The 25267-nt window shown below is 39.5% G+C and overlaps 3 protein-coding genes across 3 annotated transcripts; 1 reads left to right on the top strand and 2 right to left on the bottom strand.

Annotated features, from left to right (window-relative positions):
* Positions 1-22: 22 nt before the first annotated feature.
* Positions 23-3954, bottom strand: mettl2a (methyltransferase like 2A). The gene is made up of 9 exons (XM_034144318.1): positions 3803-3954; positions 3074-3162; positions 2396-2664; positions 1772-1821; positions 1621-1681; positions 1382-1521; positions 1183-1289; positions 704-769; positions 23-611 (listed from the first exon to the last, which is right to left on the bottom strand). The coding sequence occupies exons 1-9, from the start codon at positions 3952-3954 to the stop codon at positions 448-450; spliced, it is 1098 nt and encodes a 365-aa protein (XP_034000209.1). The 3' UTR covers positions 23-447.
* Positions 3955-6120: 2166 nt separating this feature from the next.
* Positions 6121-17703, bottom strand: itgb3a (integrin beta 3a). The gene is made up of 15 exons (XM_034143093.1): positions 17463-17703; positions 15872-15957; positions 15357-15561; positions 14719-14971; positions 14413-14575; positions 14136-14297; positions 13930-14025; positions 13739-13828; positions 13496-13630; positions 12999-13428; positions 9495-9717; positions 8739-8839; positions 8361-8486; positions 7787-7953; positions 6121-7671 (listed from the first exon to the last, which is right to left on the bottom strand). Exons 1-15 carry the CDS (start codon positions 17599-17601, stop codon positions 7606-7608), a joined length of 2442 nt encoding a protein of 813 aa, XP_033998984.1. The 5' UTR covers positions 17602-17703; the 3' UTR covers positions 6121-7605.
* Positions 17704-23525: 5822 nt separating this feature from the next.
* On the top strand, positions 23526-24928 carry rprml (reprimo-like). Its single transcript, XM_034143648.1, has one exon. The coding sequence runs from the start codon at positions 23884-23886 to the stop codon at positions 24217-24219; it is 336 nt and encodes a 111-aa protein (XP_033999539.1). The 5' UTR covers positions 23526-23883; the 3' UTR covers positions 24220-24928.
* Positions 24929-25267: the final 339 nt, after the last annotated feature.

Raw genomic sequence — 25267 nt, 5'->3', positions numbered from 1 at the left:
CATTAAAAAAGAATAACAGATAGGAAGTTTAGATTTTCATTTATTTTGCATGTACAAAAATGTCATAAAGTCATTCTAAAAATCATGCCATGTATTCCAAAACATCAGCTCATTAAAAGCATCTGTTCAACAGGTGTAACCAGACTTTCTCAGATTACTGAACTCATCAGCACAAATGAGAAATCGGCTCTATTGAAGGTTGAATTGCAGCACCATCAGGAACACTTTCTACAGTATAAAACAAGTCCATCACCATTATGACAGCTGAGATAGTGTAATGGGTCTTTACAGCATGTAACTATCAAGTAGCCTCCTCTTTATCACTTCACAAAAGAGCTTCTCAATTCCAAACATCCTCAACAAGAGGCAAGCACCGCCTTGATTTGAGCCCTTCATTTCAGCTGTGGTTCAGGTGGAGGTCAACCCAGGCAGGGTCCCTCCTCTGTCTCAGCCCTGCGTCTCGAGTGGATCAGCGACAGCCTTGCGGTACTTGCACTGGATCCACACCCTGTACATGGTGATCTGTTTGCCTCTATTCACCTGGAGCCTTCTGTCCACAAGGTTCTGCACTTTATCAAGTCCTGCCTGAGTGAACATCTCATGGAGCTCATCTGCAATAGAAAGACAGGATTTTATATACATAATCAAAGAACAGTTCTGCAAAATAATACTGATAAATATTAGTTAATATGGCTCTTTTTACCTTGAGTAAAGAAATACACTCTTGTTCCATCACCTCTGACATAAAAGTTTTCTGACAGACACCGTCCTAAAATAGAAGAGAGACAACATTAGTCTTCAACAGATTGCAGACGTTTAATGAAAATGCATTTATTAATGCAGTGCCGGGTTTTTTTTGCAGTGTACAATTGGAAGTACTGCATTTGTACAGGTCTTGTGACTCACTATTACTATCAACATTTTGATATTTTTGTATAATATTATATTGTTCAACATTTTTAGGGGCAGCAAACTGTGACAGTCATTCAATATGGTGAAACACAAAAGATGACTTTGGTATGATCTTATGCCACAGTCAATTCTAAAAATGGTAAATCAGTGTAACACATTTTTAAGGGCATATACTAGTGATAAGCAATAAATAATAAAAAACCTTTCTGCATGTCAAAGTACTGTACAGTTTTTTAGACTGTAGCCTCGCTGGACTTTAGCCTGACTAACCTTTCTTGAAGCGAAGCTGTGCCATATCGTAGCGTCCGTAGTCTCTGAGCAGTATCACTCCTCCAGGTTTCAGCAGCCGCGCTAACCTACTGATGGATGCCTGCATCCTGAGACAGGGTGAAACTTTAACACAACCAGTGATATAGTCAATGGTGTAACTACCAAAGAGAAGAACAACAATAGAGAAAGAAGTTCATACTTGTCAGGATGCAACGCTGAAAACACAAAGATTAGCACTATAACATCAAGGGTTCCATCGGGGACGGGGTAATTGGCTTCCACGTCACTCAGGTCATGAACAAAGGCGAAGCAGCGCTCAGGGTCGTACTCTGGATTAGACTGAAGACAAGGAAAGCAATGTTAATTCATCAGTTAGCCCTGAACCCCAGAGATGAACACAACTATCAACCCACAATCCTTTCATTAATCCCATCTCACCTTGACTAGCTCCACAGCTGTGCTGGAGAAATCACAGCAGTACACAAAGAGTCCCGGGTCACTGCAAAGAGCAAAGCTGCAGTTATGCCTTTCAATGCACATCAAAAGACAAGAGCGGAAGACAGCACAACATTGCAATGCCTTGACTTACTTGTTGGTCTTCAGTATTGGAAAAACAGTGTTGCCTACACCACAGCCAACCTGTCCAATACAAATAGATAAATATAGCATTTATTTTGTTTACTTCAATTTACCTTCAATTTGACCACCAACACATATAGTGTCATTGTTTGTTTAAAGAGAGTGAATTCTGAAAAGAATATTAATAAAACTACTAGAAAATGCATTTTTCCACCAAGGTTGCACAAATCAATTTCAGCTAAATGTGTTTGTAAAAATATTTGTGATATTTAAGTAGACAAATATAAAAAAAGGCAGTAATCCATTTCATCCATTCCAAGAACTATGACAAATACAAGACAAATGAGAGGAAAATATGTTTGTCTTTCCATTCTTTATAAGTGTTATGAAAAATCCTGTATTGTTAAAATGATCTTTACGTTTTGCTCTTAAAACCGATGAAATCCTATATCAAGTGAGAACCTTCACTTTTCTTCTACAAATGCTTTATCTGCTATGTCAAATAAGTACCGTAGTTAATTTTTGTTTTGATTAATATTTGGCAACTGTTTATAAAATTCACCAAAATGTTAACTGTGACATTAAATGTGTACGGTTCAAGTTTAGCTGACATGCTTTCAAACGAATCTCTCACCTCCATAATGCGATATTTGGCAGAGGAGCCAGGGATGTCACCATCAGTGTGAGCAAAAGCTGCAACTTCACTTCTCTGTTCTTGATCCAGGCAACTCTGCTGACTGTAATCTGTGCCAGAGACCTCGAGACGGGACTCATGGTTAAGGCTAGTCTGTGGGGCCAACTCTGGGAACTCTGTGAAGAGCCAGTGACGGTCCTTGAAGAAACGATTTTCATGGATTGTGTAAAAATTATTCCAAAACTCATTTGCTCGGTTGTCGTATTCCTCTGAAAAAAAGGTAATGCAGTAACAAAGTTATGTCATTGCAATGTAAAAGGTTTACAGCCAATTATCAAAGTCAATTGCCAAAAATGAATTACAGCACCAATTATTTTTGCACACTATAAATAAAGCATTATTTGACAACGACAAGATAAATTGCTGTGTATTTTGACTCATTGATCACATGCATATACAACATTACATTACATGTCACTTGTTAGATGCTTTTATCCAAAGCGACTTTGCAATTTGGGGTGAAGTGTCTTGCCCAGGGACACAACAACATGCTGACTGCAGTGGGATTCAAACTTGCTACCCTCTGATTCGAAGATCAGCGCACTAATCCACTGAGCCACAGCCTCCCTTACCCATACAACATGTGTGTAAGGCAATATGTCAGAGCAACAATGCTACCTTGTTTCTCAAGAGGTAGTGGCTGATTGTTTTCTAAGACTTTCCTCTTAGCAGATGCCTCTTGTTCCTCCGTCCACTCCACATTGTCCCTGTAACCAACAACCCAATATTACAGTGTGGCCAAAGTGATGTAGTGAATAACAGCACAGAAAAATCTTGACAATCCTGAGATACTTCTTATTAAAGGTTTTAATGTGATAAACAGATTGGACTGGAAAATAGGGCAATATTGTAATATCACATCCTATACATTAACATCTGCAAACATGTAGGCCTACAAGCTAATTCATTGATGTTCATTACATAAACTGACTGAAAATATTACGTTTTTAAACAACTTGAGACCCATCAGTTGACATATGGAAACAGACATCAAGCCTTTGTTATTTATGGAGCCTCAAATTAAACTGTAGAATACAATACCTGATATATTGGGACTGTCAATATGCATAAATAATACTGGATATCATAATTTTGTTATGCTATATTTTTACATGATATTATCAACTAATAACAAGTTATCAGATTGGTAAAGACCCTATCAACGCAACGCAACACACATTCCGAAAGAATGTTCAGTTTAGATACAATCAATTCAGCAAAAATATCATAATGTAATACTTTTAAGTTATGATACAACATCAGCCAGGGGATACCGGCTCTGTCTCTGACAGAGAGATGCAGACCGAACATCTGTCTTCTTGAGGGTTTCTGTAAAGAATGACCCACCATGCGTTGTGCTGGAAGACCTGCCGCGGGTCTGTGAGGAAACGTGTTCCGAACTGAGGTCTCTTCTCATCCCCGGTGGTCGAATCTGACAGGATAGGTGCTGTTTCACTGCTGCCTCCCTCCACACCGACCACGCCATGGGGCGCCGCCATGTTTGAACTGACGCGACGGAAGAGGAGCAGTGCATTTAACCGTGGTGCGTTCAGGGACTATCGTTCATATTGCAATTAAGACCAATATCATTATTATTATTAAGTACAAAAGCATATTTGGACATTTCATTAGATGTATGCAATGCATGGAGGTTAAAGTGGTTCAATAATTGACTTGTTTTTTGGCTCTGAATATTTGTTATTGGCAAAACTACTAAAACACAACTCAAGGCTCACATTACCACACACCTTTCCAAACTGATTTGTATATCTAAATTACAATAAACTGCTCTTCTTTCAAATGGAGTACAAGAAAACTGTTGGTTATAACAACTGAAAGGCTAAGATATGCAACTCCACAGGTGAGCTACATGTATATGAACAGTGCACCGTGTATACACCAGAGGGAGACATGCGCCAAGATGAACTTGCTATGGGCCACTGTTGCCTGACACATGGATGAGGAGAATATCGGGACTGAAGGTGCACAGGTCAACAGTGAACTTATATGAGTAAGTGGACAGTATTCACCAGTCCTAACAAAGAAAAAACAAGCAAAAAGAAAACTACAATGTCCCATGTCCCGCCACATTTGTGTAGGGTATAAACTAAACAGTTGATTGAAACGAATTTTTGTGACAACCTTCATGTAACAGTTTTCTGTTTCAGGAACAGACAGGTTCTACCCTTGTATATTAGCCATTATTTTTATTTTTATCTTTGGCCTAGCTTTTGGCATTATTTGATTGAGAGAAAAGATGTGTTGACCTGGTTGTTGTGCGAAATTTCAAGTCAGGAGGTAGTCATCATCTTGGGTGAGTTATTACATGTCCTAAGCAGGACATCCTGGCAGGGCCGGCCCTGACCAATTTGCTGCCCTAGGCAAGATTTTAGATGGTGCCCCCCCCCCCCCCCCCTCCTCCCAAGATATGGACACAAGATGTGTGCAAATGTATTTAGTATCCTATCCATTTGAACATGATTTAAGTGGGGGATGAACCTCCTCTAGGGGGGTCGGGGGGCATGCTCCCCCGGGAAGATTTTTTTTTAAATATTGAAGTTGAAAGCATCAATCTGGTGCACTTTGAGAGCAACATGAAAAGCTCTATGGATACATCTCTCAACACCCATATGAAACAGTACTGTAAGCAGATTTTCTTTTTATTTATGGATATTTTACTAATCACTCCCCTTTCAAACTCTATTCTTGTTTATTAATAACAACTTTTTTTTACTGTCATATAGTATTTTATACTATAAGAGAATAGATGAAAATCTATTCTCTTATTTTTTTATAACTATAATGATTATATAAAGGTGTGCCTTTACCTCACTGAGCTGAGGTTATCAAAGCCTCTCAGTCTTTCAGGAGAGAGCTCTCTATAAAGCTCTCCCCCCTGCGGCTGCTTACACAGTAAATTCCAATGTTAATAAAAGCTGTATACGTTTTTTGAGAGTTTGATTTATATTAATTTAACACAAATACAAAATTAAAACCTATAATTGCCCACTAAAACCATTATTTCAAAAAAAGAACTATTTCACATAAACCTCTGGTTTTTACTGGGGCTGGGGCAGTTCAACTTGATTTTTGGGGGGGGGGGGGGGGGGGGGGTGCGACATAGTTTATGGGTGCTGTACCCAATATAGGCGTAGTTCTGTTAGTATAAGATAATAAGAAGTACTTTGTTGATCCAAAATCGGGAAATTGTGTTGTTATGAAATAAAAAAAATATATATCTTTTTAATTTCTAACTTTTTTCTTTTTTTTTTCGGCGCCCTCCATAGATTGATGCGCCCTTAGCATTCGCCTATACTGCCTATGCCAAGGGCCGGCCCTGCATCCTGGTATTAGATTGACAGAGACCACCTAGCACTGCAGCTATCACACTCATCATTTAGACTTCTAATGATGTACTGCAGACAGCAGAGATAATACATACAGTACCAATGAGCCAAAATGTTATACAGTGAAACCTTAGTTATCCGTAAGGCAACAGGTAATTTACTATAAACACTTTGATATTGCCTATGAGAATTAATACACATTTACTATACAACTGGCATGGAGCACAGTTAAACAGCCACGCAGATCCAACAACATGTCCTGTCCATTGATTGTACTAAAAGGTTAACGTCAGCTAATAGCTAAATGAAAAAAGACAATTGTGATGTACCGTTTTATTTCCAAGGACGACTGGATCACCAAAAAACTGTATAAAAACAACTTGATGGAGCACACATTAGCTGGACTCATCAGGCCAGTGTGATGAACAGGATGTGGTGACAGAGATATATGTTGATGGATGTGAGGGGAAGTGCTACATTTTGTGACAACAATATCAGATTGAATGTCTGACACTCACAAGAGCAGGAAGGGGAAATAACAGTCTAATCTTAATGATGTGTGCCATGTTACAGGAAATATTCTATGACTAGATTGGATGTTCACAGCTGTGACCACAGGACATTTTGCCTCTGCACTCTGACATTCATGTTATTAATATAACACCCACATTATAGTGAACCTACATCTAGTGAACCTGCATGAATTGAATATAAAAATGTAGCTAACCAATCCTTAATTGTTTCTTGTGTTATTCCTGTGTCAACTGGGAATCAAAAAGACATACTTTGAAAATGTATAAGTATATATCTCTTTCTAATTTATGTTACAATTTTAAATAGCTTTCTGTGTCTTCCTGAAGCTGTTTCTATCTGAAACATAAGTATGTTGTGTTTAAGGATGTTGTACTGTAAGTCAGAACTCAATAAAGGTAATAAGTAGCTTGGACATTTGTTTAAAGAAATCAAAATGTTAGGCATCATACAAAAGTTGTCAAGTTAATCTTTATACCTTCCATCAGTGTAACAAACTAGAGCAATACCCCAGACATTCTTAAAAAGTGCAACAAAAAACACAGACAACTATGCAGCAATCTTGCAGGTCATGTCCCAGGAGAGGATCAGAGCTGTACAACCTAAATACACATCACATTGTACAATCTTCTTCCATATGGAGGATATTGTTGCCATTATATTTTTTGTGTGCAATACAAGTATGCTTATATACACAAATAAACAACATGACATTGCAGTTTAAAATAGTGCTGGTCAGTGGAAAAATGTAAATAGTTTACAATTCAGCAATTAATGAAGAAATAAATGAAAAATAAAAAAGCCCAATATACACAAATAAGAGGATGATGCCGAAACCATTGCTGATACCCATTAAAAAAATATATATACATCACAAACATCACTGTAAACCAAGTCAGCCTAGAGGCCGGGGGAATTGTATCTCTTTTTGCAGTTAATGCAGACTCCAAAGAGTGCTTTACGCTTCTTAAAACCAGTTTGTATAATAAACGCAACGATAGAAAAGCTTTGTAAAAAGACCACAATGCTTAACGACTGCATGTACAGTTCTGCAGAAAACTGCATGACATATGGCAAAAACAGGAAACCTAAAATCAGGCCAGCATCTCTGACATTACCAGTTTTAAGTATTTTTACAATATGTACAATAACACACCATGTTGTTTACAGCATGAACTACTTTTCAGATACAGTATAGGATCTTCCCATTTCTCTGCTACTACATTCCATCTCTGTCGTTGACCCCTGAGTTTTCCTCATTGTATTGAATCGTTAATTGCCTCGGTACGCTACATTGGTGAAGGTGGATGTGGCTCCTTTATACAAGGGATTGTTAGCCTAGGAAATCAAAACAAAGGCATTGCTGTTTAAATCATTCATACACAGATGTCAGTTTAGGCTTTCCCCTTTAGAAGGCAGCCATATTCTGTTACTTTAAACAGTTTTTTCTCACCGTATCCCATTTGGCTTTGGATCTCTCTTCCTCAAACTTGGCATACTCTCCGCGGTCGTGAATGGTGACCAGCAGCTTCCAGATGAGCAGGCCCACGATGCCCAGTAGCAAAATAGCTCCGGCCACCGCCATGAGCACCACCAAGATGTCTGGACCCTGAGGACACTCTGAGAGACGGGAGACGGGAGACAGGAGGGGGAGGCAGAGGGTGAAACGGAGATAATTTCCTCCTGGTTCCCATGATGTTGGTTAAGAAGTGGAGCTCAATTGAGAAGTTAAGCAATCAACTCCAATGTGAAACACTCCATTGCAAAATATAGAGTATATTATTACTAAACGTGTGGATGTCTATGGTGTGGCAGGGTGTACCTGTGGTTAGCAGATCATTAAGTATGTTTTTGAAAAAACAAGATTACTGGTTACACACACTGTTTCCCATTTGCTGCTGCCAGTCAGACACAGGCTGAAATGACATTTACAAACACACTCTTCTACCCTAATAGTGTGTTTAAATGTTTATGCAAAGTTCTCTGACAGTTTAAATGTCTCTCATATGCAAACAACGTATAATTACCTGGCTCTTTTATCACAAACAGAATGGATTTGCCAGTTTCATCTTCGTAATACTGGAAGTGCACAACACAGTCGTCTTCATCTTTGTACGAGCAATTCACTGCTGCTGCATTGCTCTCATGGAAAGCTGCAGCAGAAAGGGGATAAGGAAGATATAAGGTATAACAAATATGTTAAGGCAAATCAAGTGATCTTTAAGAACATAAAATACCTATCAGTGCATTATCATTTTTGACCAAAATTGATGCCTTTTGCTACTTCCAGGGGAATTTTTCTCATGTGATGTGCAGCAGGTAAACAGCAGTGAGAATTAGCACGAGTGATTAATATCCCAGTATGAAGTTAAGAGTTTAGAGATGGAATAGAATAGAAAACTTACCCAGTTCTTCCACTACTTTAATTTCATCTTTGCAGATTCTACTGCAGCTGTTGTCTTCAGTGTACTGTCCTCTCTTGAAGTGCTGACACTCAACACACTTCCTGTAAGCAGAGTCCCATTTAGTAAATGTTGTACAGTACTCAGTGTGTATACTGTTTATGCTCTTTAGTAGCAGTGCGTGCTTCAGTTTGGTATGCAAGGGATGGACAAACTACCAGTAACATCTAAGAATACACTACATTTATATGATAACTAAAGTTACTAGTTTGAGTTTGAGGTCAATATAAGAGTACTTTCTCTAACACTGCATGAAACCACACTTGAATTTGTTAAAAATGTGTGTGGGAGTAGTTTGTTATCATCTTGGAATGTGGGAAAATCATGATGGATTGATGTTGCACTGCAGAGTAAATCCAGCCATGTTAGTCTCAACATTTGTTATGAAGGATCTTTTCTTTGCTAGTGGCAGTGGTTGAGGATAGCAAAGTCAGTAGTTTGCAATATACATTTCAACAGTTACTGGACATTTTTCCATGATAGTTTGTATACTTATTAGGAGTCTTCAGAGGAGGACTTCTAATAATTTAAGTAAAATATGACTAATTATCAACTATTTGTTCTGTCTTTATATACAGAGTTTTTTTAAATGTATACTAACAAGGAGGAACTCTGTGTAATTAAGAATTTGTTTTTCTCTGTTCATTTCTCCCTTCCCTAATGTGTCTTGTTTGTTAAAACATGAAGAAATATAATTACTTTTTTAAAGTACAGGAATCAGGACAGGTGGGGCACTTTTCACAGGTGTCTCCGTAGGCGCCTGGCTGAGTGCATTGACAAACCCCACACCTACAGTAACCCCGGCCACTGCACAGCATGCCAATGCTGGACATGCAGGTGTCTATTTGTGTGGAGCAGTTACAGTTATCTCCTTTCCATCCAGCGTCACACTGACAGATGCCACAGCCACACTTCCCATGATCTGGAAAAAGCAAAAAGATGATTTAGTTGAAGCTATAAGAGTCCTTCAAATATATTCTTTAATATACAATTTGTACAATTTGAACATCTCACATCAACATTGCGTATTAATCAAAAAATGTTTTCCAGGTATATTATCCACATGGGTGGGGACTCGCAAACAAAATACAAAACACACACACACACACACACACACACACACACACACACACACACACACACACACACACACACACACACACACACACACACACACACACACACACACACACACACACACACACACACACACACACACACACACACACACACACACACACACCACACACACACACACACACACACACACACACACACACACACACACACACACACACACACACACACACACACACACACACACACACACACACACACACACACACCACACACACACACACACACACACACACACACACACACACACACACACACACACACACACACACACACACACACACACACACACACCACACACACACACACACCACACACACACACACACACACACACACACACACACATTGTGTGACAGTGATGCAACGATTTGCCGACAGAAAATAGTTTTTCTCCCTGGATTACGGGGAGACAGAGAGATTAAGCTACCGGTACCGGGGGGAAGGCGTGAAACAGGTTAAGAAACGAAGGCAGAGCCCTGCAGACTACAGCGTTCTCTGCAGGAAACCAAACAGGATTTGGCACTGGGTGACTAAGAGCAAACTGAATGAGTCACACCCCAGCTGGATCAGAATGGGGGAGTAACTGGTCACAGAGGGTCCAAGGGTCGGTAATTCCAGAGTCCAAAACAAATCACCACCCTTAAAACTCTAGGAAACAATTCCCCAGTCTCCACCCTGTCAATAATGGCTTCTCTTTTACATTGTGTTTATAGCTGTGATGGCATAAGATGTGTTCACAGTTCATGTTTAACAGTCTTGCATATTGTTAGCAAAACAATCACCTTGTCATCTTTCTTTCTCTGTTAAGAAGATAACCTAAACCTGTTGAAAAACTGTGGAAACTATATTGTCAATGTTACAATTAATATTGTTTGCAGTGTAGAGCACTTAAACCTTACAAGACTGCGTTGTTGTCTTGTTCCTATTAGTTTGAAAGGTGATTCACACACAAAAAAGGGAGTTTTAGGGTTTACATCATACTCTGCCCATTAATCAACTGCCTTGGCTTAAGAGAAGGTAAACATCGGGGCCATGATAAAAGGAAAAAAACAGGAATGAAGACAGAACAGTAAAACAGATCACGATTGGAAGAAGAGAGGGAACATAACAAATGAAGTGGGGCTAGAGACATGCTGGAGAGAAAAGGGGTTGGGCCAATTGTCAGCGGTGGAATGCAAACCTTCCTGTCTTCTCTTCCTCATATTTATGGGCCCTGCGGCTGTGCTTGCTGACTCCTGCTCCTGCACCGGTCCCACAGCCCCTCAGCACAGGAGGAAATACACAGCCAACGGGAATATCCCAGAGCTGGAGCTTTTTCTGAGCCCTGGGTCGCAGTAGCTCCAATTGAGCTGGGGCTGAGGGAGGGACGCTCACTCTTTAAAGACAACACCATCATGAGTCTACTGAGACAGAACAATTTTACGGCCCCAATTGAGCTCTGTGGAGTGACTTACACAAGAAATGGATTTGTTTGTGTAGGTGTGGGAGGGCAAGTTGGGTGAGCGTCTGCGCCCAAACCATGGGCGTCATCATTAAGACTAAATATCTGTTTGTTTTTTTAAAACAACCTCCTTTGAGAAACCCCTTCTTGTTGATAATTATGTCATGCTAAGAAAAATTAAGACACTTCTCCTCAGGTCATGTTGAACCCACAAGGGACCCAGAGTATGTTTAGTTTAGTTGTGAATGTTGAAAGTTAAAATACTACGAGGCTGTGAAAAGTATATTCACACCGTTTGTGATGTTTATACCCATTTCCTTTTTTTTCTAATAGTTTACTAGAAACCGGAATCCATTACTGTAAAACGACTGTATGTAAAAAGCACACTCCATGGATTTAGTATTGCCATTTTCTACATTTGGTGCTGTGCAGAATCAATATAGCAGTGGTTGAGATATCCTGACTTCTAGCTAAAACATCATTGGTTCCTACTCTTCCCGTAATGGAGAGTTAGGGAGAAAATGCAGATTTTAAATAGACCCTCCTTGCTTAATAAATAAAAATTAGATTCCTATTTTGCTTTTCCTCAGCCTCCTCCTTACAATACCCACCCAAACCGCAGTTACATTAAAAAACCCAATTGATGTTTCATCACTGTGATTGAGTAACTGTGGGAGGGAGTGATAGCACATCATGGCGCACTGCTGCAAGTGGTAAGAACATAAATCAAACCAAGTTCACACAAGTTTACAGACCTGACCGAGTATTGTTCAATTTGTAAGCATTACTGTTTATGCTTGGCAGCTAAATTATGCAATTATTTACAAGTCCTTTACAAGCAAAACAGAGACTGTAGTAGTAATTAAACATTAGCACAGAAAAGGCTGTGTTTTTTTGATTTGTCAAACTAAGTATCAGAAAACTAACTAAGGTGTGTTTACAGACTAAAAACGACTTGAAACAACCAGAGTAGGATCCAGAAAGGCCAGATTGGGCCGTATAACAGGGAAAAGGGAAGGGGAAGGGCGATATTATCTTTCCTGGGAAGAGTATCATAATGAGTTTGCTTCCTTAGAAAAACAAAAAGGAAGAAGAAGAAAGAACTTATTTATTTCATGTCCCTTAAAAAATATCTAGCCATGTAGTTTATATTTCATCTGTCAATGTTTTGAGATTTCTGTCACTGCCTTATTTAATGGATATAAATGCTGTTTAGTCTGGGTGCTTACAGTTATGACGAATTCCACCTGAACATGAACAGAAAAACATGTTCAAAACATTAGAGGCTCTAGAACATATCCATTGTGTGAGATTTGCAAGTAAAAACGATTTGGGGTTGAGTTGTGTTATTTAATGAAACATTAAATAGGTGGTCATTATAGACACCTGGCCGCAATCTGAAATCTACTGAGTTCACTTTTCCAGTGTATCGAGTACTAAGTACAGATGTAATGAAGAAGTATGCGATTGTTTGAATCTCACTTGGCGTGCGGTCGGGATGTCATATCTGTCAGAATCAGAAGTGCTTCCTCTTATGATTATGTTTTTTAGCAAGATGTCATATTGGCAAAGATGCAAAAAGTACAAACAATGTTGATGACCTAAAGGAGTGCATCTACTCACCGGAGCACAGTGCCCCTTTGAAGCGCAGGCAGTTAAAGTCGTCACATTCGCAGAATTTGCCCCACACCTGGCCGAACTCATTGTCATGGCAAGAGCACTGTCCACACAAACAGTCGCCTCTCCCGCTGCAGATTGGGCTCCCAGGCTTTGGGTTGCAGTTGGCATCGTCAGACGGACTGTAGTCCTCCACTGAGCACTGGCAGGTTGGGCCCAGACGGCCCTTGTGACACTGACACACGCCACACTCGTAGGTCCCGTTGCCGTCGCTACAGAGGGGGCTGTCGGCTTGGGCCTCCGCCTCACAGTCGCAGCCACAGGAAAAGTCAACGGTTACCTCCAGGGAATCCTTAAAGCCTCGAGGTTTGATAGTAAAAGTGCGGCTCTTCTCCTTCGGGCAGCCACGTAACTGAGCCTCCACATTGAATGACACCTGAGGAGGAAATGTATCTGTGACTGTGTCTATAAATGTGCATGTCAGCATCTCAACAGATACGTACTGTGTCTCCAATGTTGAGGCCGGAGCAGGACTTGAGTCCAAGGATGACCTCTCCATTTAGACAAGTGGCATTGAAGGACAGATTCAACTCATCTGGAACTCCCACTAACTCCAGTTCCACTTTAGAGCGAATTCTCTGCTCAACACAAAGTTATGAGGTTAGACAGAGAAAATGTATACATTTTTTACGGATGAATTATAGTGCATGAGTTTTCAAGAAACACAATTTTGCGGAAATCCTTACCGCATAAGCATCTGAAATGAGCTGAATAACATTCCCAGAGTCATCCGACAGCAATCCCACGGTTGAGCCTGGAATAAGCTTACTGTACTCCTGGAACACAAAAAAAAACAGCAAGATGATGACCAACTATTGTGTTTTAATGCCAATAGCTTAAGGAAATGCGTGTGGCACAAGCAGTGCAGTTTGTTTACCTTGTAAAGTGGCACCACAAAGCTGGTCACGGCAAAAACTAAATTAATGTTGTTTTGAGACATTTTCTCTGTCATCTGTGCCAAGGAGGGATAGTCCTGAAAGACCCATGAAGAAAATAATAAAAGGGAAGTAGGTTCTGTCCAACAACTGTATAAACTATTAAAACCAAAGTGAAATGCTAATGTACTGAATAATCGCTCTTTACCAGCACAGCAGTTTTGTTGTAAACATTGTCCTGATCAAGGTGGCATAGGCCATCATTGGGCTGGACAATTCCTGCTATACGTCCATCCAGAGCGATGTGAGTAACGGCATCAGTGGTGAACACTAAAAGGTGCGAGGCATCTGGGCGCCAGCCAATCCTTTCCTAATGATAATGAACAGAGAAATGATATGACAAGTAAGAGAAAGACTAATATGCGTAATGCAGATTCTCTGTTTTGCACGTCAGCAAGCTTGTGTATGTAACTACATTTTCATACCTTGCACACCACAGCCTGCATGATGGCATCAAATCCACCCTCCGGAGCATCTCTATTTTTAGACACCTGCTGTTTCTCAACCTCCTCAGTGAAGCGAGCCACCTTCTCTGTCAGTGACAGCACATGCTTGAACCCGAATTGAGCCACACAAGTCTGATGATCTCTGTATATATTGAAAAGGTGAATGGGGAATAGGAAATCAGTGAAGGTGAACTGGGCAGACTTTCTCAGAATATTAAAAAATCTTCACCTCAGCTCCTTCTCCTCCTCCTCAAATGTCAAGCCAACAATAAACTGCGCACATACCCATGGCAAGGGTTTGCCAATGCCTCTGGAGGATGGGTGTACATGTAAGGGAAGATGGTCTTGTCCACAAAGGCTCCAAACCCCATGCGCAGGTTGCTGGTGGTGCGGCCCATGGTCACGGCAAGCTCATTGCCCAAGGTGCGAAGGCGAACCAAGTCATTCTTCATTGAATACGAAAGATCCATCAGATAGTAGAGGTCCACTGGGTAATCCTCTACCTGTTTCACTGACACTGTGAAATGCTGGGAGTCTCCTGAGAGGGGAAGAGCAGAGGGCCACAGAGATGGAGGAGGGAATGATAGACTGGATGAGATCAATTGTCTGTCCTTACACCATGTTTTGTTTTTCAAGTAAGAAATACAGTATAATTCGAGTCTCATATATACAGCCATACTCTTATTACATACTACATGGAGGAATGCAAGAACAACAACGTTTTCTAACAAATTCAAGGTAACACAGGATGAGTAATTCATTTACAGATGGACATTCGTAGGTTAACCAGTTCTGAAAATGCAGGCTAATATTGCATCCAGAACAATAGTAATGGTCGTTGGTGTCTACTAGTCACCAATGTGTATATCTGGTCATGAATGATTGTTAGCAACTGGTTGTAGGCAGACGTTGGGTGAAAGTACCTGGTCTTAGTGCAATATGGATTTTCTGAGGCCTTATCTGTGTGACATCATCAGCAGTGCCAGAGGCCTTGTCGCTGAGCGGTGAGTCCTTCTGAATATTCAGGGTGCTGGAGGGAAACTCCAGATCATCTGTACTGCAGCCCCCTTTCAGCAGATTGGCCTTCAGGTCGCAGCGGGACGCACCGGATCCTCCCTTGCCATACTCCTATATAAAGTATCATTGTGTTAAAGAGAATCCATTAAAGAAAAAGCTTTTTAGGTTTGCATTTAGGAGATAATACTGATGTATCCACCTAAAAGCAGGCACAGTTATATCCCGTTTAGAAAAGTCCATAGGATATACACCCATTTCCCTATCGCTACAATGTGTAAGCATGTTGAAGAACAAACATAAGAAAATTACAAAAAGAAGAATGCTGGTGGAAACCAAGTTTCCTGTACTAACTTGCTGCACAGAGCAATAGGAGGGAGGAGCAATTACACAGTTTGTGAAAGTGTGCGTCTGGTGTATTTACCTCCTGAGAGCACCAGGCACACGTAGGATGAACAGCCAAGCAATGTTGACATGTGGTGACTCCTTGTGAGGTGCAGATGTTGGAACCTGTAATAACCAGCACAATAGAAATGTAACACAAACTCAGTTTAATAAAAAGTAGGCTACTCACTGTTATATAAAGTACAAAAGAATAATCCTAACAATAAAATGTACACAATGTGAAAGTATTCATTATGCAGAATGGTATATTTCAGACAATTGTTTATTGGTTATTATTATTGATTCATTAAAGAGTACATTATTTTAACATTGCAGCTTGTGAAGAAACCTTATGTGTATTCATAATCATCATTTATTTGTTGTTTATATTTAAAGTTTGTATCTGCAATGTACCAAGTAAAATAAGGGGTGAAATAAATTCAGTTGAGTTAAAAGTATATACAAAGTGATATAAATGTATTCTTTGTAGTGTTTGGATGTAAGTGAGTACAATTCCTTAACCTAAGTGTCAACCATATGTCACATATGACACATGTCACTTTTCTTCCTCAGTACATGTATGTCATAGATAACACTGCTGACCACACTTAAATCGGCAGTGACAGGCAGCTCTTTTCAACCACAAAGACAGACACTAGATCCTTCAAATTAAGTCTTTCACAAGAAGTGATGGATGTTGAAATCTAATTTTTGAGAGTCATTTGACCATTTCAGCAAATTGCACAAACATTTAAGTCAACAAATATTGCCAAATGCTTTTATATCTGTTATCTAGCATGGCCTTTGGGTGCGGCTCACTGGAGAACAGAGAAGCTCAGTCCCCACTGTTAACCTTCTTTATCTGACAGAATATACTGTATAAGAACAATAAACTTTAATAGACACTTGAATAACTGCCTGAGTCTAGACATATCTATTTCAAATGAACAATGGCTCCTGTAGTTTAATAATTAACCCCAAACATAGGCCTAAGGTTTTTTTCAGATACAGTACTTCATGGTTATGCTATAGTCCTTATAGAACATCTGTCATTGTGTTTTATTTATTGAGGTAGCTTTTGAGTCAATTAAGGACAAGTAAAACCGCATTGGCATATATATATATATATATATATATATATATATATATATATATATATATATATATATATATATATATATATATATATATATATATATATATATATATATATATATATATATATATATATATATATATATATATATATATATAGGGAGACGTATGTGTATTCTCTATTGTTAATAATTAATTATAATAATGATTATTGCTGCGGAGACCAGGCAGCCTGTGGAGGAGCCCTGGTCCTCACATCCCGACTCTTTTCACTCCCTTATAAGGAAAGGTGGCGAAAGCTCCAGCAGAGCAGCGCAATTAAAACCAACAGCGGTGCTGCATTCAAGTCAATTTACAGTCAATTATTCTGTGTTCAGTCTGAGGACATGACATCGAAAACCATCAGCACATAAACAGTTTAAGGTCTAACTGTGGGTGGTACCTTCAAAAGGTGCCCCACTTGTCGGGCAGAAAAAAAACAGGTCGCCTTAGCAGGTGAAAGTTGTAAAAAGTAACTGAAATAATTGAAAACTTACCGAAAACGTTTGATGCCGATAACAAAGAGAGAAACAGTATCAGGAGACTGTCTGAAAAAGCTCCCATGGCTGGAGAGTAACGGAGTCGATTAGACTCGAGTCGTCTCTGTTCCCTGTGGGCTTGTTCACTTCGCAACATGAACGCCTTTCCTCATTCTTGACATGACTAAACTCATGTTGGTGGGTCATACAGTTTCGCCACATCAAACTCCATCCCGTAAATTTAACAGCGAGCAGCTTATTCATGGCCTGTTGAAACTCGTTTTCCAATGGTTTGATAACGTTTGATAAGAAAAACGAACCTAATAAAGCCTACTTTACTTTCCGTGGAGTAAGTTCACTCTGCTTTGTATTTTAATACCCAATATGGGTTTGTTGATGTTTGCAGCTCTTCTCAAGAAACAGATTTCTCTGCAACTATGGGGTGGAGGTTAGGCAAAACAAAAGAATAGACCCACAATTGTCTAATTATTTTTGAACAGATTATCACTTTTATCCTTAAAAAATGCTTGCAGTGTGTTTTACTGATAACACTTAGCCATCTATCATCATGCACACATTATGGTCAGTTTCATTGTGTTTTATGGACAGATAGTTGATGATGTAAGGAAATTGCATCAAGTGTTGCAAAATATTTAAGTCAAATTAATTAAAGGGATACATTGGATTGAAGTGGAGTTGTATGATCCAGTGTACAGTATAACCTACAGTAGATAGTGGCTGAAAGTTTAGAGGAGCAGACAGGAGTAATGTCACAGAAGCAAAACAATGAACTGCTGCTGATACTGTAGGGGCAACAGCAACACATAATTAAGCCACCTGAAACAAAAGCCCACCTAAAAGTTGATATCAGTTTATTCGTGCTATATATTTAAAAATACTTTCCCCACTTCATCTATGTTTTTTTCAAAGCCACCAGAGTCCTCTGGGAAAAACAGCAATTTAATTTACAGAACAAGGAAGTGAGTGTGACAGTAAATACATAAACTGTACAAATTGGTAAACTTTCATGAAACCGAATATCAAGAAACTCAAAATGAATAGCACAAAGTCTTGAAGCAGCAAAAAGGAAGTGTGTAGTTGTATTAGAAGGACCCCTAGTGGGACAATAAAATATACAACAATGGTCATTTAGGTAATTTTCTGATTTTTCAAGATCTAAAAAGGACTGACTTTGCCCCAAGCTATTGCGTAGAAAAAATGCATTACCTAAAAACAGTCTAACCAAGCTCTCCATCCTCACTTATCTGATAAGAGGCCGCCACAGAAAAAACACTTCCTGTTCCACTGAATGATGGAGCATGTGGACATTTAGCGGTTTCTAAAACATGAAGGAAAAATAAATCAAAAGAAAATGAGGCAGAAAATGGGATAAAAGCTCAAATTGCGAATTAACTTTTGGAAGTGTGCGACGTATGTGTGTGTTGGGGCTTGCAGAAGCAGACAATGCTTCTTATCTCTGCACTTGTCCATTTATTGAATCTTTATCCCTGTGCCCTGCTTCTATTCTTCGGCTTGTTGCTAAGTTACTGCCACCCGTGTCCAAGAACTGCCGCGAGAAGGAATGACAAAAATAGAGAAATAAGTAGAAAAGCTATAATAGTCTAATGTTCTGCTGGCATTAGGCTCTTAGTGTGGTTGGATAGTTCAAGTAATACACTGAAGGCAATCAAACCGCCTCTCCAGTATTGACTGCTTTAGATCTATTGGCTCCATATCTGTCTGTGGCGCTTCACCCCCACAGTTGAGTGGCATTTTGGGAAGAGCATAGCGTCAGTTGTCCTGAGTAAAAAGCCAGAGACTGGGTCAGATGGCAGCCAATTAAGACTGAACAAGAAGTGAGGATGGGGGCTGGAGAAGGAAAGGGGGATGGAAGGGTCCTGACCTGCGTTACAGATCTATTTGGAGCCCTTTAAGCCTTTCACTGAGTCTGAGAACACCGTCGCAGAGAGCCGATATTAAAAACGCAATTGCTCTCAGGAAAAATGTGGTGTTTGTTAGCCACAGCCGGCTTACCCTTTCCGGTTTCACTGGGTTTAACTTGCGGGTGGGAGGGTCAAGTGGAGGGATATGAGTTTTTCTCAGGTGAAGGGTTGGCAGGCTTATGAAATGTACCATGGAGTTGCTAGGGTGGGTGGATAATGTGTGTTTGTTATGTGAAGCTTTACCTCCTATTGCCTATCTGGATCTGCATTTTACATTTCCCACTCAGAGGATGTTAAGCTATAGAAAGTACAAACAAATAAATAACTGAGGAAACATGATTGAGAAATGTAAATAGTGCATTTATGCCATTGTGTGTTGTTTTACAGTAAGTGCATCAAGACTTCAGGACTGAGGAAGACAGCTGGAACTAAATAAGTAAAGAGGAAATAAAGGCTGGTTGTAAATATTGAACATGGTATAGCCTGTATTTCTGATGTAGGTCTAAGTGGAAATTAAGTTAATGGGAATGCCTTGAGTAGCTGCACTGCCGAGGCAGAGCAGGCATTTCATCAAATAAAATGAAATCTGTAATCTGTTCTCAAACAAACACATTTTACCAGCCATATAAACAACAGGACAAATGAACACCAAGTCTAATATCCCAATGCAAATCAAAGTAATGAAGTCATTATCTCCTTAAAATAACTATAATGACTGATGGTTGCTTAGTGTGGGGTTGATGTCGGGCAGCACTCGGCAGTGGCACTGTAACCTGCAATCTGTATCAGTGTGTAATTAATGACTGTATTTACTTCTGCGTGATTAAGAGTCCCAAAGGTGGATAAACGCCTTTGGATCAAAACATAACCTCTAACACTTTCCCTGCATCTCTCGATACTTAGTTTATCCATATTTAATATCCAAACCACACTTTGTTAATGCACTCTTTACTTGCCTTGGTGTTTGCATAGGCTTCCTCAAAGTCCTGTCTGTGCTTTGATCAGCTATTAAAAGGGGCATTTTAAAAGAAATGTGTCAATTAAGAAGAGGGAAGTAGTGAGGAAAGTCTTCTCAGGGTATGTCCATTTTGAGTCCTGAGCTATGTCAGCCCTGTGGCAGCACCACGAACAAAAAGGATGTGGGGGTAAGGAGCAACAGGGAGGTGGGTGTGGTCAAACACCACCTCCTTGTTGCTAAGGATGTTTTCACTTAGTGTATGTTGCTAGGCTGCCAATTCCCTGATGTTAAGTGGAAACAACCCCCCCCTTTTCCTCCGTCCAGGCACCTCATCGCTCCCTCCCTCTTCTTCTTCTCTAAACCAAAATAACTTCACCAACCATCTGTCACTGGGCTCACAGGTCTACTGTTGCTTAGGAACAAGTCAGACACTCACATTCATGTCTATATGCATCCACATATGAATAAATATCCGTATACAGTTGTACAGGATAACCGCCATTAAGATATATTTCTGCCAGTGAACGCTGCATCAATGAAATGTGCAGCGTTCACAGCGAATCTTCAACCTGATGCTCAAAAGAGTGTGAGGTAATGATTGAGCAACAGGTTTGTCAGTTTATAAAGCTTTTTTTAAGTGGCAAAACTTCTTGAAAGATATTAAATAATGATGTGATACATTTCTTGAAAGATATTAAATAATGATGTGACACATTTCCAATAGATTTTGGTTATTAGTTCAAAGGAGTGGCATGTTCAATAAAGTTTCCTCCTCCGCACTCGTCAACCAGTTGGTCCTCATTTATAAATTCTTAGTTTTTTAAAGCCTACGCCATTATTAGGTTTTACCTTTAGCAGAGCATTTACATATTGACAGAGAGATAGAGAATAAGTACAAGCTGCTTTCCATAATTACACTGCAATGAATACTAAAAGAGAATCAAATTGCACAGCTTTGATTTACACGCTGCCAATTAATTTGCAGCAACCAAATCCTAAAGCTAATGAGATTACTTAATGTTATGTACACAAAAAGTAGCCTACTACTTGTTGATATGCATACTACTTATTACCAGGCATTACTAAATGATCTCAGAGTAAACCACCTCCAGGCTTATGAAGGTTTTTGTGGATGTAGCTAATCATTGTTTGTACACACGCTTGTCACTTGGTGGCTGAAAGCTGCTTATACCCAGACATCAGGAGCATCCCAAATTGAATTTCATGGCCTTTGCTTTGGACAAACAGCAGATTAATTTGACAGGCTCTGCAGACAAGTCTTTGGGAGTCATTTTAAAATGTTTGAGGCACATTTTCTTTGTAACCTGTTGAGATGAATCAGTGCAACTGTTACATTTCAAGTCATTGTTATGATAAAATAGGAATATGCTGTTTTCTCTTCTGTGCTTTTCAAAGAACATTTGAGAGTGTTCATATAAAATATAGTTACATTATAAAAGCAGTTTGGGGTAGTTACAGCCGCTGTAATTTTTTGCCCATAAAATTAGATAATAAATATTAAATTGGTGCTAGGATAGTTTATAGTGACTTTAAATTCTCTTCCTCCCTACAGCAGTTCCATTTTCATTAAAACCTGCATAGATATTTGTATAAATTTGAAATGTCTTCAATTCACGACTAGCCGTAAATCATATGTCGGATTTTTTTCCTGCAGCACAAACTGACTTTTTCTTACTGGTCAAGAATCCACCCATCCAGTAACAACCTGTGTTGATGTTTCTGCTTATGGTCATCAGAAAAAAGGAAAATCTTGCTAACATGCACGATTTTTAAAACAAGTTTCATGTATGGAAGGCAATCTGATTAAATATTTTAAAGTATTCTAAAAATAAAATCACAGGAGTTATTTAAAATTACATCATGACTAATTAAGTGCTGCCCTTTTTTTTATTAGTTCCCAACTCATTTCACTCTAATAATTTATTAGTTGATAGGTAGAACAACTTTGAGCGATATGCAAAAGTAAATGACACTATATTTTAACATGTTTTTTTTCCACAAATGTAGCCTGTCTACACAAAACAGACCTCATAAATAAAACTCATATTAGTAGCTGACAGATAAAGGAGAAGACATTCTTTGTAAAGACAGATGCACACTTTATTATTGTAATAAGAATCAATGATGATTGAAAATACATTTTCACTTAATTCATATACACCTGCAGTGAGACAAGCTTACCCGGGGGTCATATTTCTTTACAGATCAGGTTACAGGGGGTTCTCCTCCTCTTCAATGAACTGGTGTCTCAGGAAGCTGCAATGGTTACACAAACACCTGAAAGACAAATGTGATATTTGAATAACACATCCAATAAAAACAGAGCTCTGTGCTGTTAAGGGGTTTCATTAGAGCTGCTGCCCGAGAGAAAACAGCAGGCGCAGTGAAAGCACAGGAGCCAATAATTGTAATAAATATTTGCCATGGTTCAATCATAGATTATTCATTACTGATTTAGAACTCACTGTGCCTATATTGGTCTCCATCTCAGGGCCTCCATGTCATGGTGACAGTTTCCTCAGCAACAGCAATAAACTCTATAAATACATCTGAAAGTAGCAGATTACAAATCTGCATCTGATTGTGATTCTCTTTGGACTAAATGCTTTCATGTTTTAAATTATGTTCAACACTCTCAAGAGAAGCCTGTAAAGTTGATGTAAATCTGAATCAATATTGGTGAGGATTTCAGGCAATATTGATGTGCATAAATGAGTGCTACGCATTTCAGAATATAGCATACACTGACTCTAAGCCTTACTCATTCTTTCAAAACGGATTCTCTTTAATTAAGAGAACAGGAAGTAACTGTTTTAAACACATCCACCTGATGGAGGATATCTCTTAGGAAATATATTGCTTCCAGTAGAAAACTACATATAAAATAATTCAAATATGCATATAATGCCATATTAAAATGTTGCATTAAAAATACATAACATTTCACTACAGTAGCATATATAAGAGAAATATGCAAAATAGAATAACTTTAGGGCGGAATGAGACTTCTCCTTTCTGTGCATCAGAAGAGCAGCGCATTATCTGAGGACATCTGACTAACTCCCCTGGTGAGGAGCGATGGTGTGGTCCACGGGGAACTCATCATCACTTTAAAACGCACCAGAGACTTGACACAAAAGAAGCGCTCGCAGGCGAACACCGACACGAGAAGGCTGTCTCTTATTACAACGGAAGAAGCACCGTCTGAGAACTGTCCAAGTCACTTACATTCAGAAAATCGTAGACTTGAGTTGAAGAAACTAACTTTTGGATGCACCTGATGTGACGCTGTTTGACTGCAGCAACGGCCCCGGTGATGTGGACGTGGTCATTACGCATTGAGGCTGTGGCAAAACTCGGAGTTTGCTTGTAGAGCTATACTTTAAAAAGCCTATTATCTTTGAGTTTCACATTTTTGCCTTAACATTTACATGACGCAAAGTTCCACTTGGAGTCCAAGTTTTGTGGTGAGACTTGTGGAGACGCGTGCTTATTTGCTGATTACACGCAAGGGAACATGAACGTCTCCTTTTTCGACGTGACCCAGAGCGCGCTGTTCAACGGGAGTCAGACCCTAGCCGGGACTCTGGCGACATACTCCGGGAACGGCACCGACAACGTGGTGACCGGCGATGGCGGAGGGTCTCTGGTGCTGGTGCAAGACGAGCGCAAACTCTTCGTCATGCGTGTGGTGCAAATCGCAGTGCTCTGCGTGTTGTCGCTCACCGTGGTGTTTGGTATTTTTTTCCTCGGATGCAACCTGATGATCAAATCGGAGAGCATGATTAACTTCCTGGTGAAGGACCGGAGACCCTCCAAAGACGTGGAGACGGTCATGATCGGGCTCAGCTAGAGCATGGAGAGCAAGGACTGTGTAGAACTGGAGCGGAGGCGATCCGGTATGAGGGTCTGGTGCGCGTCTCCTACCGCAGGTCAAAGTCTGCTCCTGTGTCTACTTCTCAAAGACGCTCTCTCTGTGTCTTACCGAGGGAAGATATGCAAAACCTCACGTTTCTGTCCGAAAAACGACTACAGTAAAGTAGTCTAGCGACTCATTTCCGTGCGTAAAGTGTATGCGTAAAACACGGGGAATTGTTTACAAGTGAGCCGATCTGTTGAATCTTTGAAGTAAATGTAATGTTGCCAACTTAACAAAGTGATGAAAATGTTTACAAGCTGTTACCTCATTTTTAGGTTTGGTAAGTTTTCTTTGGTACATTTGAAATGATTGTTACTGAATGTTTTTAAAACTATCAACAAGCACGAGTGGGGATTCTTATAGGTCCACATCTGCATCTGTACTACGTGGACGTTATGAACATGATGTGGGTATTCTCTAAACAAAGTATTTTCATTGGTCTCGTTTGGTAAAAACACTTCTTGCACGTTTTTCAAAAAATAACAGCTTTATGGGGTGGTTCTGGTCCTGTTTGGCATGCTGGCTTATAATCTGTAAAGTGATTTTTGGACCCGTTTTGCACTTTTGAAATCACTGATGCTGCATGAATTATTTTGTACCAAAAAACTTGAAATTGCAGCATGCCATTAAAAGATTAAACTAATCGTTGTCTTCTGATAATTAAATGATGCAATTTAAACGTCACAATTGAATTTGTTTGCAGATATTTTCTTCTTCCAATGTTGAGTTTGGCTTTCAATTTAGAACTCAATCAGTCACTTTCTTTAAATAAACTAGCTATTAATTCTCCCTTCACATGAAATCAGTGTACACAAATACAGGTATGAAAGCATTAAGTGAATACATTACCACACTATAGATGCACTTTAGAATTGAATAGGTAAGGTACGTTTATTTATAAAGCACATTTTCAGACACAGAGGCAATTCAAAGTGCTTTACATCATCATTAACACTTAATAAGACAACAGAGAGGAACACAA

This window comes from Trematomus bernacchii, unplaced genomic scaffold (genome assembly GCF_902827165.1).
Source record: "Trematomus bernacchii unplaced genomic scaffold, fTreBer1.1, whole genome shotgun sequence".
NCBI lineage: Eukaryota > Metazoa > Chordata > Actinopteri > Perciformes > Nototheniidae > Trematomus > Trematomus bernacchii.
This window is presented reverse-complemented; position numbering and strand designations above follow the sequence as displayed.